Below are 16,229 nucleotides of genomic sequence, written 5' to 3' on the forward strand. Positions count from 1 at the left end.
CTTAGGAAGACACAAGGAGTGTGATAAGGGAGTATTTGTCAGTAGAGAGTGTGTGGATGTATGTATGTGTATGTGTGTATGTGTATGTATGTATGTATGTCCGCAGGATAGAAGTTGGAAACAAGAGCGACCGGTTTCTTAGCCAGGTTGTTTTTGTATAAAACTGTGAAAAATCTAACACATAATGGTAGTTTCAAAGAAAAATGTCATAGAGAAGGATGGTGGTTCCTGGGGTCCAACTCTGCTTTAGAGCCTTCTGAGAACCCACTGTCTAAACCAATCAGCCAATATACATGTATTAGAAACCCATCTTATGTGTGTATTTGAAAGATTACCCCTTCTCCTTAAGTCATTTTTCCCACTTTTGTTCTCCTTTGGTATAACAACCAATTACACAGGCAAACAAAAAGCACAACATATGGGTAATTATATTATATGGGCAATTATATTACACCAATACAGTTATGGGTTAAGTGAATATATATATATATATATCTATCTATATATATATATATATATATATATATATAGATATATATATATATAGATATATATATATATATATTGCTGCTGACTTAGATGTGGAAGTTTTAGAACACCCAAATAAAGTGAGATTACAGAGTCCTGTATTTTTGGATTATCCAGAACCATGTTAGGCAACCCAGGCTCACAATTCCATCTGGAATGCAGTTTATTAAAAGTGGCTTCTGTATCACCGGGGGGTGTGAGATACACTCTGCACAATCACATGGGATAACATATGAGATGTAAGTATGGCAGATATCATCGGTTGATATAAATACTTCTATCCCCATCATTTACATTACTCATATTCCAGGACATAGGATAACAATAGTAATAAACACAATAGGGACCGGCCGATGTAAAGGACTGAAACCAGCAGCCGTTTGCGATCTACAAATAGCCTACTCCAGGGGTATTTATCTAGAACTGATTGACACACGGACTGGAATGAAACCTCTTGGCGCATAACGAACGAGCCGTTAGCCAAGAGTCAAACACAAAGCAAATACGTTGTGGGTTCCGAGCAGAGATTGTGTAACGGGAGGTCAGGTCCCTGGGATGGGCGCAGCTCGCGGGGTGCGGTGCATTTCATCAACAGGTTAGAGATGATGGGGCCCATGCTGGTGCATCTCTCGGGCCACACTGGTGTACAGGGCACCGGGCATTATTATGGTGATCGGTGAACATAAGAGTGTCAGGGATATAACTGACTCCGAGCGATACAGAATACACGGTAATATACATGGCATTGTGTCAGGTGGGTTGTATAGCGCTCTTGTGTAGGTGTACCCTGGAACACTACAAACACAGCAACAATAGCAGCATCCTGACATTGATCAGTGTGTTTCCATGGCAACACCAAGTGACATTAACCAGGTGTCACACTTTGACACACAATCCTCCTATTGCTGTTATATGTGATCCCCATGTATCTTCTTTTGAACTACCTGGGCATTAAAAGAGGGAGAAAAAACTCATCCCTCTGGTGCCAATAGGGTTAACTCACACACCTTTTTCTACCCTGTTACAGCCGCGCAGCCCGGGAGCTGGCGGGTTCTATAGAGCACAGCCGCAGTTACTGCGCAGGCGCGACTCCTGCTACCAGGGACGCTAAGCCTTGGAGATGCAGCAGGAATCCGAGCCTCTGATTGGATGATCGCGCTCATTTCCAACAGGGCCCCCGATTTATAAGTTACATCTGACAGCTGGCAGCAAGGGGTACCAGGACTCATTTCCCACACATTGCGGTTTCTGGCAACGAAAAGACAACTTTGGAGCAGTGCTGCGTCAACTTCACGTTAGCATTCGTGATAAAGTTAATATCCCTGTAAGGATGCAGAACAGGAGGAAAGCCTTTGATAGGCTATGTCCAAATAGGATTGTGGATCTACAAAACAGACAGAACAAAAAGCCAGTGAAGGTCGAGAAAAAGGTATTTATCATTATGCCGCGTAGACTAATTTCTACATATCGGCAGAGAAACTCAATGCAGCCAAGAAGTGCAGTCACTGAAATGCTGCTCTTGTTTTTTTTAAGCAGGTGTCAAAAGGGTTTTATGCAGGTGCCAGTGGATCAGTGTCTATCTATGTGGATCCAGATCCTAATACAGAGAACACAGGTAAGATCTGCTATGCAATGTCTATCTATCTACATATCTATCTATCTATCTATCCATCTATCTATCTATCCATTATCTATCTATCTATCTATCTATCTATCTATCTATCCATTAACTATATTTCCATTATGTATCTCTTAATTGTGTATTGATGCTTGGGCTGACAGCGGTAGATCATATAGAGAAAAGTTAACAGCTAGTATTTTCTGCCAGCAGCGCTTTCCACAATTGACTGGCAGGACCTGGCTGACTGTGACGCTGTCATACAGCAGGACGCCGCGGGGGGCGCTCTCACCCAGCAGGTAATAGCAAACCCAGACACACTCCAAAGCCTTTGATCGGTTACTTGTAGTCCGACCCCTAGCTGCGAGCGGCATGTAACAATATGCATTAAGTGACAGCACGCCGGGGAGATGACAATTTACAGGTTCTTAGATGTTTGCATTCGCAAGGAGTCCGTTATAAATATTCCTAGCACCCAGTCTGACATTCCTAACAGCATGCAAATGGTTAAGAGGCAGGAGCATCTCTTTGTCTCAAGATTATTATATTGCGATTGGACATTATGCACTAAATTGCGAAATGTTATCACCGATCCAGGATGGGGGGGGGGGGGGACAGATTATTACAGACATAAATACACTGGCGATTAATGAGGATTCCGCTACTAGGATGTTGTATACGTGTAACGGAGGGGTGCTCATTGCTTGCATGTATCTGTGTGCAGTGGTATGTACTATATGGCCCGGTGTGACAACTTGTGCATTTGGGTTAAAATATAAGCCTGCAAGAGCTTTATTAGGGGGGGGGCAGCCCTTGTGTACAACCTGTGTGCTGCTGCATCAGGCTATGTACATGCACCCAGGCGGTACATCGTCGGCAGGTGCACCGGCTGCACTCAGCCCCAGCTCTGTGTTGTGGTAACGGCTCCGGGGTTACTACAGAAACTGCCTAATCAGTTGGGGTAGAGACTTCCAGATTTAGCCGGTGCTGCTTTATACTTTCCTGGCAGTCTGAGTTCAGAGTGTAAGCTCTTGGGGCTAGAAACAAGGAGCAGTCTAACATCGCCCCTATTTTTAAAATAAGCCCTGACAGTTTGACAGTAAGGGTACACCCCATATGTGCCCTTATGGATTATAAATGTACAGAGTACACTAATGACATATAGAGAATGAATACATTTACAAAGTAACGGAGAAAGTCAAATATAAGAACCCCCCCATATATATAATTTCACTTGGATCATATATATAGCGGCAAACATCACTTTCCCATAACACGTTAAGGACGTTAAAATGCCAAAATATAGAGTGTTGCAAATCTGGCTGGGAGTGATGGGAGTTGTATTCCGCCTGCGTCAGATGGACAGTTTATCTGTAGTGTTTCTGGCAGAAACAATCCCAAACATAAGCCTTCTTCAAACAGCCCAAGTGCCCGTCCTTCCGCAACCGCGGGGCTACGAGCCAACGACTATATATAGAAAGCGGAGAAGAAAGGAACGGGGAGGGGACACGAAACAATCACCGCAACAGCCGAATCCGCCGCTTTATTGCACTATGTATTTAAAATACATATTGCACTATTATACACTATACATTATACACAATACATTATATGTATATTTTACATTTAATTTATTATACAATTATTACACAGTGACAACAAAATAAACAGCTCTGTCCCATAGAGAAGGGTGCCAGTCTTAAGTTAACTGGCTGTGCTTCTGGCATTCTACTGGTTAATAAACTATAAGACTGGCAGTTTATGGCACATTCTAATTATGCAGCCTCTGGAATTATCCAGGCGTCGGGCGTATATAACGGTCATGGCGGGTATTGTGGGGCTGAAGATGCACGGGTTATTTATCGGGCTGTGTGTATCAGGGCTAGGAGCAGGGGCTGCCTGGGGGCTTTGGCAACCTAACAAAACAAAGCAGCAGCCCACGGTGATGTAGAGCGTGGGGGTAATTAGCCATGTTCAGTGCCCTAAGTATTGTACTTGACTTGCGCCAGACTGCTAGCGGGGGGCTCCTTTATCTTGCATTGTGATACACTGCGGGTTATCCGCCCGGAGCCCTCAGGTGAAACTCGGCACTCAGGGGAAGGCAGCCCAGGTTAATCTGTCACCCAAGGCTGTGAGGGAGAGCTGATTGGCTGACCGTCATCCAATCAGGAGTAGGCATAGGATGTATAGGGGCAGCCCTGGCTGACAGGTTGCACAGAGCCCTTATCAGTTAGTCGCACCGTGGGCAGGAGCAGCTCTTAGTTATTTAACATTAATACTTCGCGATCCGTTCCTTGGGATTGTATTGAGCGCCTGGGACATGGCAGTGCAGACATGTCAGCTCCACTTCCCAACCTATGGATACGATGATTTCCAGGTATGTGATCTATGCCATCGCGTTGCTGTGAGGGGGTTTGTCTCATTGGGGTCGCCTATAGCTAAATCCATATGTCTCACGTGTGTGTTTCAGGGACATTGTCTGCAAGACGCGTCTCAGTTCGATCTGCAGGATTTCAGAGATGCTGTGGATAACTTTATTACCGGTGAGTGTACTATATATGTGTATATGTGTGTGTATGTATATATATATATGATTATGCGTGCATTGATGAATTGGGATAATTATGAGGATTTTTATGTTTTTTTTAATAAAAATCTGTTAAACATTTTTTTCAAGAAGCGTGAATGGAACATAACTTGGAACAGTGAAATACCAGATATTTTGAAAAAACAAACTGTCGATTAACCCATATTATACCGTAGTATCTTAGTGTATCTCTCCTAGAAATAAGCAACTTACAGTAACCATCATGCATTAAAGTTCATGTGTTAGCTGGAGTGTCCATTTTCATGTTTATATTTAAGACAATGTATAGATTACAGTCTCTGTATGGGGGGGCAGTGATCTACTTCGCATCGATACAGTTTCAGATACTGTTGCGAATTGCTTAGTAATTGCAGCATGTGGGGTGGATTTTGGGTGTAGAGTTGATTTTGATGCAATTTTTCCTCCCCAGACCAGTCCTCCCTCATGCAGACTGCTATGGGCTCTGCAGACTTCCAGCTTCCACCTTGTGATGTGTCCGTGTTTGACCCTTGCATGCCCGCACCCCAGCCGGCCCATCTCCTGCCCATCAACGTCCAGCCTATCCCTACGACTGAGCAGTACTGGAGAGACGTGGCTGATCACAACCAGAAAGCCCTGGGGAATGCCTTGGTGGAAAATAACCAGGTAATGAAGACAGTTCTAAATACTTCACACTAGAACAGTAAGGGCATTAAAGAGTTAATGTGTGTCCTTTACACACATTTTGCATCAGTATTTTATCCGACACACACGGTGTTATTCTGTTAGGGCCATTGTCCATGTCTTCTCTTAGCTTGGATTCACAGCATTACATGATTCTTTGCTAGACTGTTGTACACACTGGTTCTAGGGGTGCAGGGATCTGATCTGGTAATCTGACCAGGATCCTCTCTTCCCACACAGCTGCACGTAACCCTGAGTGAGAAGCAGGAAGAGATCGAGTCCCTGAAGGAAAAAAACGTCCAGCTCAAGGAACTGGCTAACCAGGCAAAGCATCTGGCCTCAGTGCTTGATGTAAGTATGCAACCAATAGAGGCATTGTAAGGGCTGCAGATTTACAAAACACCCATAGGGGGCGCACAGTTACGGATAACCCTAAGCTTTGGGCTCAGCACAATCGTGTGAGGTCTACATGGTGGCATGGTGCAGGACATTGTATGGAAAGTTCAGTAGATAAAATTCACACCCAGAATCAAGTTAATTCTGGCATTTTATGGACTCTGTTTACTGCTTGGGTGAAACCGACAAAGGGGTTTATTCACTAAAGGGGGAGTTAGCAGAAAAGCGTGCAGGATAGTTCTGGTTTGTTTAGGCTCCTTGACGACGTCACTATACATTATGAAGTTCAAGCACCAGTGAGTTCCTGCTGCAGAAAGACCTTGTCCGGCTCTATATTATGTATTGTTACATGAGAGAGATTGCTCCAAAGTCCCCTCACCCAATATACGGTATATATACAGGGCCTTAATTGTTGGAGAAACCTGCAAGTATTGGTCCTTCAGCTAGTTGATTTCTTAGGTGTCCCAGAGCCACCATTTCTGGAGAACTTTGCTTTTGTAATGACATCATATATAATGCAGGGTGTTTTTAGAGAGGCCATGCTATATGATGTTATGTAATCAGAAATGTAGCAACTAGTTACAGTGTGCAATATTAGTCAAATGCTTGAGACTGTTTTGGCCACGAAAGGTGTTCTCTAAAATCTTGTTACTTTGATCTCTTTGTAGAAGCTGATGTACCACAAATCCAGAGGGAATGAGAAGCTTTCATCTGACACACTGACAACAAGACAATCAGTGAAGAGAAACTTAGAGGAATACTACCCTCAGAGCAACGAGCAAGCCTGCAGCCAAGTGGATGAGATTTTGAGGGAGATCTCAAAGAAATGCAATGCTGCTCTCATGGGCAGCGGCTACCCAGAAGCCAAACGTCCCAAACTTCAATCCGAGGAACCTATGGATCGATCAGGAGACAACCCAAAGCAAAACATCAAAATGTGCGGGGCTTTCCAAGGACTTAAGACAGTCACAGGACACAACTCAGTGGATCTGGTGGACACTGACATAGAAGAAGATATCTCCTTCAGGACCTCCATAAAGGATCACTGCACCATCCGGACTCTGGCTTATCCCCAGGGAAATGCCTTCACAATCCGCACAAGTGGAGGAGGGTACAAGTTCAGATGGGTTCCCAATTGAGGATAGCCACAATCAGCTAACTACACTTCCAAAGTCACTCGTGGAATCGCCAATTAGTTTCTCATGATGGTGCTTTCTTGCCGTAATGACGGTTATCCGGTTCGCCACTAGAGGGCGTGCGACGCCAAACCCTCCTGCTAAGTCACCGTACAGGGCTTTGGGAATTGCCCATTACATAACATTGTATCCGTGTCCGCTGGTAGTACTGGATCAAAAACACAGCTCTCAGGGTCTAGTAAGACTGCAGTAACCCTACGACTGCCAGGTGTACATTCCTATATAGTACAAGTGTTTATTGATGAGTATATTGTCATTGCATTTTAACAATCAAATGAAGGAAATCTATTTTGGTGATTTGAAGTTCTAAACATGTTCATTTAAGGAGTATCAGTAAAACAATACTCTGTTTTTCTATTATTTTAATTGATTATATGGTATTCACAGCCACAGAATAAATTTCACCCGTGGGATTGCACTTTTACAATTAGCCTTACTTTCAGGAGATAGCTTTTCTCCTGCTGAAACTCAGTGGGATCTGTCTGCGCCAGTGTTAAGTTAATGTCTTAAAAAAAATCTAAGATTATTCCAACGAGGTCATAACCACTATTTTTCGTTTTAAAGTGCTGATATTAGGGTGTTAGAAACGTATTTATATTATGGAGCTTTTAATTATTTAATAATGTGTTGGATTCCTTTAATGCTGGAAGTCCATTAATCCATAACACCCCTTATATTTAGTACCCCTTGGTACAGCTGCATTAAGGAACAAATTTGAATTTAGGAAGAATTTAATTTTTGCACTGACTTGTAACTAGCCAATTTCTGTTTTAACTGTCTCAGTGCCAAATGGATGCCAACCCTGTGGACACTCAAAATACTAAGCCATGTTTCCCAGTAGAACTAATGTACACAGCAATTGTACATTAAATAGTCAACTGCTGCTTAAAATAATATCATTGTGATTTGAGGGTTATATGTTCGTTTGTAAATACCATTTGTAAATATATTTTGTTCAGTCATAGTATTTAGAATGTTTTTAAACACTAATATAAAACGTTTGTGTAATTTAAATGGAACAGTTTCTTTTTTACTCATTTTTATTGCAAATGATCTATGTTTTATAACAATTTAGTAACTCCAGCAGCTTATGTTAAAACAGATATTGTAAAACCTTTTACCAAATGAATATTTTTTAAGTAAAATAATTTATACACACAACTGTGATTTATTTTATTTATTACATTATGTACGAGTCTATCCTATCTATAAAAAATGCGCATCACCCTGCTTATAAAGGGTTTAAAAAGTAAATATTAAAATCTATTTTAATTCATTTTTTAAATATTTTTATTTGGTGAGCCCATTAGTAATTGCGTAATTCACTGTATATCAAAGCAATGGTTAGCTTTTCTGCATGCAATGTATACATTGAAATGAATCTACTTAAGCATCTCAAAAGTGAAATACAAAAATAAGGAAACAAAAAACAACATAAATAAATAATCAGAACATTAAATATTAGATCATATGTTATATTTGATTTGTTGTAACCATCCAGCAGAGTTTAGCGCATTTTCAAAACTGGCTGGAGGAGGACAGTGAGGAATTCTGATGGTAAAAGTGGGGCAGGAAGGTTCATTGGTTGCTATGGCAACTGCACCACTCCTAACAGCTTGCACCCGAATTAGTCTTTCTATAACCCAGTTGTGTTTTCTTTTCTGGTGCTAAGAATTTGCTATGTATTCTACTCTGACTGCTTAATTGATGTATTCTTAAATCATTTTTACTTTATGACTTTAAAATTGGTCCAAAGAGCTGGAGATAAAATAAGCCTGGAAATATGTCTATAGAATAATGAGGACCATGGCAGGTGGGTTGAATCCTATGGTAAAAAATAAATGTATTGAATCACTTTGGAAGAACAGCATATAGAATTACGCTTTATTGATCAGAATACCTGTTCATTCTGTTTTTGTGTGTTAAACATTCAATTAATTGTCATATGATTAGTCTAGAAATCTGAAAAGGGGTAAGTTCATCAATCATTCATGGTCCTGCTCCTTCAGATGTTTTACACAGAGGTCACAGCGTTTGTTCTGGGAAAGGGGGCAACATATTCTCCTCTGAAACACTGCAGCTGCATTTTCAAATCATTCTGTAATTTATAAAAATTCGGCTGTGAAATCAAATCACACCCCGTGGCGGCACTGATAGAACTGATGGATTGGGATAGATATGACATGTTTTCAGTCGGAGAGATAACAGTATGGGCAGATCACAGGGCTGATGAAGCAGACCTTAAAGGAATGCGCTGTTACTTCTCTATTTACTCAGGATCTGCCGCTCTAAGCCGCAGGTGTACGAAACTCACCTACTCAAAATCAACAACGCCGTAGAACACACCATTCCAGCAGTTGGGTGACGGCAAACACTTCTTTTCTAATAGATGCTCTTTGGTACTTTTCTGCTCACTGCGGTTCTCATTCTGTTGCCATCATCGGCAAAAAATGATGATGGTTGCAAAGTTTGCCCCCCTAAGTGACCTGCATTATTTTCCTTCTACAATTTTATATTGTGTGTTTTTTTCACGGGCAGATAGAACTTTCTCTTTGTACCTCTTTTTTAATAGTCTTTTTTGAATATGTCGAAAAAATAAGAAAAAATTCAATTTTGTTTAGGGATGTTGCTGGAGTTTATGTCCAGCAACATCCCATGACTAGAATAATATCTCACATGAATAGGTTTTTAATGCAAATATTCTGCCTCATAGCCTACATTAATTTTGAACTTTTTTAATGTATATTTTTAGTGGAAGATTTAAGTGGCACCTATTTTTTAAATATTTTTTTATTATTATTTTTAGACTTTTTTTTACCTGGTGATTCCTTTGAAGGTGTTTAAAACACCCCCGGTATCCCTCTCATAGTGACATCACTGTTGCCCATTTAATTATTTAATAGTTTTACATTTTATTATTTTTATATATATATATATATATTTTTTTTTTTTTGAAGATCCTAGATCCTGATGACACAGGAGACACACTAATCTCCTGTGTACTGGTGGGAAAATGTCCCCACCTGTGCAAAAACCGTAGAACTTAGTTTTTCCTCTTTTCCTGTTTTATAGGACGTAATTGTATGTACTAAGGTCACTAACTGGTTAAACTGCCTTGTGGTCTACAGTAGAATGTCTCAGTCTTAAACACCCAGATGTGCATTGCCATTAAGACTCAGCTTAGTGTGGTGTTTGAGCATAGAAAGTCACCAAAATATCATGACTGATAATAATGGCAGCCTCCAGGTCTGCAGATAAAGGAAGTTTACCGGAACAAAATGAGATAAAAGCTGTATACAGCTCTGTATTTTCTCAGTAGTAACTCTAGAATTGTTATGAACATATGTAAAGGGGGGGTACTCCGTAACTTGAAGTAAAACCAAATTTTATTAATGGGTGGCATTCAAATGTGAACTTCCTCCGTTTTTTGGCTGGTTTTCTGTGAATATCCATATTTGCCCAATGTTGATTTTTGCACAAGAAATATCACCATCAACAGTAACTTTACAAATGTTTCTATGCTGCCCCAATAAAATGTGTCAACTTAAACTGCGAATAGTTAGAGCTTTCTTTCAGTTAAGCTTGCCTCACTTTTGAACTTTTCATAAGAGGAGCAACCTATACTAACTCAGAGTTTTGTGAATCAAATGACTATTGTACTGGTAATTGATTTATGGTTCTATATCAGAGTCTCGGCTGAAACACTCCATGTATGCACAGGGTCATTTACTTGCCTCATCCAATTTTTTTTCTCCTTCTTAGAAACTGCGTACTTACTGAACAAGTGGGTGGAGGATCTGTAAGGCACGAATATGTGACAACAATCTTTTTCAAGCAAACAACACAAAAGGTAAGATTTACGAACGCACGCTAGTAAAACAGAAACACCAGACTGAGCAGAGTGCTGGTGTCAGGAAATATTTGAATTACAATCTTCAAGCAGTTATAAATAAAAAAATCAACATAGCTCAGGGAAGTCTAGTTATTTCCTTATCTTGGTCATAGACCATAAGAATTTTCTATTCTGATGACCCATAGTTTCCAAAGCACGGTGTCATAAAGGGTCACTTTGAGAAAACGAGTTTATACATTGACACCATCTGACTTTATTTTTACGAGCAAGACATCAATAGAGGCTAGTAAAATAGTATCTTCTATATCCTCTAAACAGCTGTGGAACCAAGTAGAATGTCTCTGGTCTTGATTATTTCTCAAGGAACCCACTGATCCCCCACATCGTCCCAAAGGGGGGATCTGCAGTGCCCAGTATACTGGAAAGGCGCACTGAGATCTGTACATGTCTTTTATTCTGCTCTTTTGCAGGACTTTGCAGGACTTTGTACTGGTGTGTACTGGCGTGTACTGGTATACAAAGTTTGGGTGTATGAAAACTCTTTGCATTAGGACAAGTGAGCAAGTCAAGTTAAATCCTCTGGTTGTACAGTTTTCTTGACTCTTTATTAGGCCAGAATCATTCAGCTCTCATGTTGGCTGGGGATTTTATTGTAGTGCAAGTAAATTAATATTTAACAACTGAAGCCATATGAACTGTGTTTATATAATAGATTTTCCAGTACTTAGGACTCTGTGGATCAATTTTTTCTTCCTTGAATGTGGTATGAGGGTAATGATGAATCAACAATAATTAATTAGTTATTAATTACCCAGTGTTTGTGAAAATACAAAGGATGATCACACATCTCCATAAGGCTATGGAGCATCTGGGACATTAGTGGTTTAACACATGTGTGTTATCTTAAAGGGATTAATAGAGAATAAGGAAACTTTTTAGGAGAAAATCTGAATTTTTCAACACACGAAGCCCCTTTAAACATTGTTCATGTTGTGAAAAAGTAGCCTTCACTCCTAAAGGCTAATGTGGACCAGAATATGTTCATAACAATTATTTATTATTGTACTTACTTGTTGCAGTCAAAAAGCTCATATGTTTCTGAGCATAGCTGCCTTTGAAAATAAATATGTACATACATCAAGTGTCATTTTATGTGACAGTTTTCAAAAGTGCCTTTCATGTGCTTCAAACATTGACTTACTCCTGGTCAGTGGCTGGTATTTGCATTTTGCAATTTATAATCCTTACAAAAAGCAAAAGTAAGTTTGAAGAAGGTAGCCGTTTGCTTTGGCTTAACTCTTTCATAGGTGTACCAGAAAGCACCGCAGAACCTTCCCTGTAATAAGCACCTGTTCAAACTTCAATAGCTAATGACTATTTATTTTCAATATTTGCTTTATAATACTCAACTAAGCACTAAAGACATCAGAACTGGTCAAAACTGTTTTCGAATAATAACGTAACATGCTAGGAAGGAAAGGTAATTATGAAATGTTACACAAATTTCAGTGGCCACGTGCAGGTGATGCGTTCATCAACATTAAGAACAAACAAAGAATTTTCTTTACTGTATTTTTTTTACTGTAACACCAGAAAATACACGATGACTTGCTTATTATGTATCTAAGAAATTTTATTTGCTTTTAATGACACTTTAGAAAAGCCGAAGTGTGTTTCTGTATTCCTTTTTCAGAGACTTTGTTTGCTGTGGTGCTCTTCCTGCCAAGAGCAAGGCTGATTGTTATAAACAAAAGCAGAAATACCTCTGGGTGTGAGAGAGGTAACATACAGTCGGAAATAAAAGTGCCAAAACATTGCTGAATCAAATATTCCCTATATTAGGTCAATTCATTCAAAAGAGAGTTTGCGGATGAGTTTAACATTTCAGATTCCTGATATCACTATACATTAAGAAGGGCAGAACAGAGTGTATTTCTCTTGCAAAAAAAGTCTTAGCTTGCCTTGGGTAATGAATGGATAAATCGGAGAGTTTAAGAAAGCTTTAGAAAAGGCCAACTCAAATTTTCTTTTTTGCAGATCCTCATTGGGGTTGCCCTTCTTTATACTTCTCTTCAATAACTAGTCCAATAACTATTTCAGTTTAGTTACTGTAGCAAGAGGAAATGTTTTAAAACATTTTAGACTTTAGTGAATTCAAACCAAGGTTCGTTGTAAGTACTAATGATTGTTGACCCCATTAAAGTGTCTTTTCAGTGACATGGAATTGAATAGCATGCCCCTCACTGACTGGAGAAAAGGGCCAAACTCCTTGAAGGAGGTAATGCGGTCTAGTAACATCTCCCTAGGTGTGTCTAGTAACATCTCCCTAGGTGTGTCTTTGCATCTATTAAATCGAATTGAATGAATTGGGCGACTCTTATTGCACTTTGATGCATCATTCTGCTAAAGTTCCTGATGTTCTTAATGTATGCAGTTGGGTGCCCAAAGCACTATATAAAAAAATTTAAAATCCGTATCACCACCCAGGTGTCGATCTTTTCTGTGTGGCTTTTGATCACCATTTTATCAGCATTCTAGACCTTGGCCTTCCCTGTGACATTGCTTGAATTCAGTCTGCCTTGATGCTTAATATCGTCTACAATTCTGTTTGTTTGTGAGTAGGGTTTCCTGTAGCTCTGGGATTTTAGGGTGCAGAAGTCCTGGCGGTGATGAATGCGTACGTGACTGCTATAGGCTTCAGATCTGCACTTTCACAAGCTCAGGCCAAGGGTCCATCTATAAACTTTGACATTGTTACATGAGAGCCCTTAGCTTGGTACATTATCCTTCACTTCATCACACACAGGGTAATGTTACATCACATACTTCTGGATATTACTTCTGGTATTTTAGGATAAATATACAGTAATTGCAGATAGGATATATTAATTATTAATTCTGGCCCCTGAATGGTAGGGTTTGCATGTGATGATTCAGGAAAATGTATAGACACAAGAATGTTTTTGTTCAGTTTAGACCTGTAAATGTCACCGTCACTACTATGAAATCAAACAGACGTTAAAAAAGTAACAGGTGTAAAAGAAAAGAAGTTCACATATTAACACATCTTCAAAACTGCCGCTGTCAGGTAGTTTACAAATGCTTTCATTAGATTCACTTCAATATTTTGTGAACCTATAAATGTATCTGTTTGGTAGACTCTGGGGACATTGCTCGCATACCTCAGTCTCTAGTATTCAGTGTAATATTTAAAGAGGCAACATTAAAATTTACCCATCTACTGTAATGTTGTTTAATCTTTTAGTGTGGAAGGTCACACAGCATTCAGAAACTTACTTTTGAGGATTTCCCTAAACACAATTAAAATAAAATTAATTGTGTAGAACAAAAACACCAAGCAATTAAGCAGGATAAAGGTCACATAATAACTTTTGGGTCTTAGAAGAGGATTAGATTGATACAAATAAAAGTGACATAAATGTACTGCTCTGTGAGAAGATGGATTCCTTAGTTGAAGTTGATACATTTTATTGGGAAAAGCTCTCTTCTTAGAGCCATTTACTCACATTTTTTATATTGGCACATTTAAATGCATTACCTTTGATTAAAGACTTTAATGAACTCAATGAGGACTCAACTCAAGACTAGTTGTACCAAAAGCTACGTTTAGCTGAGGGCTGGCAAGTTACAGGTTTAAAACCCAGATTTGTTATTGAGGAGACCTCTGTTTAAAACACACAATGCTCTTGCTCCTTTCAAACTATTCTCTTATTTGTCTCAGTTTGCTTTGAATGAACCTTTAGTCGACGTTCACACCTCTGTGGGCTAATAGAGAAAAAGATGAGAAGTTACATACATTTTCGGAACCTCAGATGGAATTTAAGGACGAGATCTGTGACTTCCTCAAAGTCTAGGTTAACTTTGCATTGTTTTCCATTGGCGTAATAAATGGCATCAACTACAACTAAAAACAAAAATAATGTTCTCTTGGGCTAAAGCTGCTACAACTATTCTGCTTTTTTAATAAAACACTATAATATTACTCATTACCGTTGATCCGACAATGACTTTGACAAGTATTTCAACAGGTTCACTTTTAATGAAAATAAAATGCACACCTCTGCTTTACTATCTTTTATCGAGTAAACGTGGAATCAAATGGAAAACCTCTGTCACTCCAGTCAGTGAACTCATCTTCCAACAAGTGCTTTTGCTGTGTACCCCTGATCATAAAGTAATCTTACGCTGAACACTCCCTTTGTCTTTCTAATCTCAAGGTACATTTCTATTTGTTGATTTTTACATATTGCTGTAACTATTGTTAGATTTGACATTTTAGTTCCTGGAAAACGTATTTGATTTCAACAAAATTATATCAGTGCTATTAGCTGTATAGCAATGTTTTTTAACATATATTTTACTCATGATATCTTAGTTCCTGAAAACCTTATAAATTTTACGAAATTATCTCAGTGCTAGTAACTACATATCCATGTTTTGTTTTTTTACAAGTACCGGTATATATATTACGGCACAATTAAAGATGCATTTCACATGAGTATCATGTTGAAGTGCTCTTTATTACCGCTATCACAGTTTTAATAAATTGTATACGGTTTCATTAAGGTGAGTGTAATTAAACAACATTGCAAGAGTTTAAAAGACAGCCTCTGAAGGCATTTGGTGCCTCAACCCCTGACCATGGAAAAGGTACCGTGTACAAAGTATGTCGGTGGAACCTGTGGAATTGTTATAACTGGATTTATTTTGCTTTTGTTGGTTTTTAAGATTATTAAAACTCAGTATCATCAATAAATAACCATAAAATTGCATCCTCTCTGGTTTTTTCATGTTTTGTTGTTGAAAATTCTGGCCATTCTGCTACAATTGGTGGTCAAAATGGGATTTGAATTTCCTTGAAACCATGTATCGATGCATGTTCCTATGGCACAACAGGACACCAATCAGCTGTTAACTGGTCCAATGGAGGCTGTGTTGAAGGCACAGCAACAGAGCATAATTGTCCTCAAGGAGATCGCATAGTATCCCTCAAAAGCTGCCACTTATAAACAGAACAGTGGTTGAAAACTAATCCATGCAAACCAATATCTGCAAAAGATGATGCCTCAAGATAACATGGAAGCCTTACTCATAGCTCTTGAGAGGACTGCAACCAGGGAGCAATGGCCTTAAGCTTTATGGGGTGGCTTAGCGGCACTCTTCCTGCTTGGTGGGCTCAAAAAGCCTATTTTGATCTAAAGAAAGAGACTGTGGCAAACTTCCTAAAGCAGACTGGCGTGATACCAGTAATCCATGCACAAAGACTCTACAAATGGAAATGTCAGGAACAGAAAGCACCAAGGTGACAAATGTTTGATTTGATTTATCTGCCCAGGAGGTGGTTAAGACCAGAGTTCAACACCTGTG

The 16,229-nt window shown here is 39.4% G+C and overlaps 1 protein-coding gene across 1 annotated transcript; it reads left to right on the forward strand.

Annotated features, from left to right (window-relative positions):
• The first annotated feature begins 1,745 nt into the window (after positions 1-1,745).
• MCIDAS (multiciliate differentiation and DNA synthesis associated cell cycle protein) lies at positions 1,746-7,290 on the forward strand. The gene is made up of 7 exons (XM_053448059.1): positions 1,746-1,957; positions 2,065-2,143; positions 2,360-2,445; positions 4,617-4,689; positions 5,164-5,378; positions 5,637-5,747; positions 6,461-7,290. Exons 1-7 carry the CDS (start codon positions 1,859-1,861, stop codon positions 6,929-6,931), a joined length of 1,134 nt encoding a protein of 377 aa, XP_053304034.1. The 5' UTR covers positions 1,746-1,858; the 3' UTR covers positions 6,932-7,290.
• Positions 7,291-16,229: the final 8,939 nt, after the last annotated feature.

The sequence above is a fragment of the Spea bombifrons genome, chromosome 1 (assembly GCF_027358695.1).
Source record: "Spea bombifrons isolate aSpeBom1 chromosome 1, aSpeBom1.2.pri, whole genome shotgun sequence".
NCBI classification, from domain to species: Eukaryota; Metazoa; Chordata; class Amphibia; order Anura; family Pelobatidae; genus Spea; species Spea bombifrons.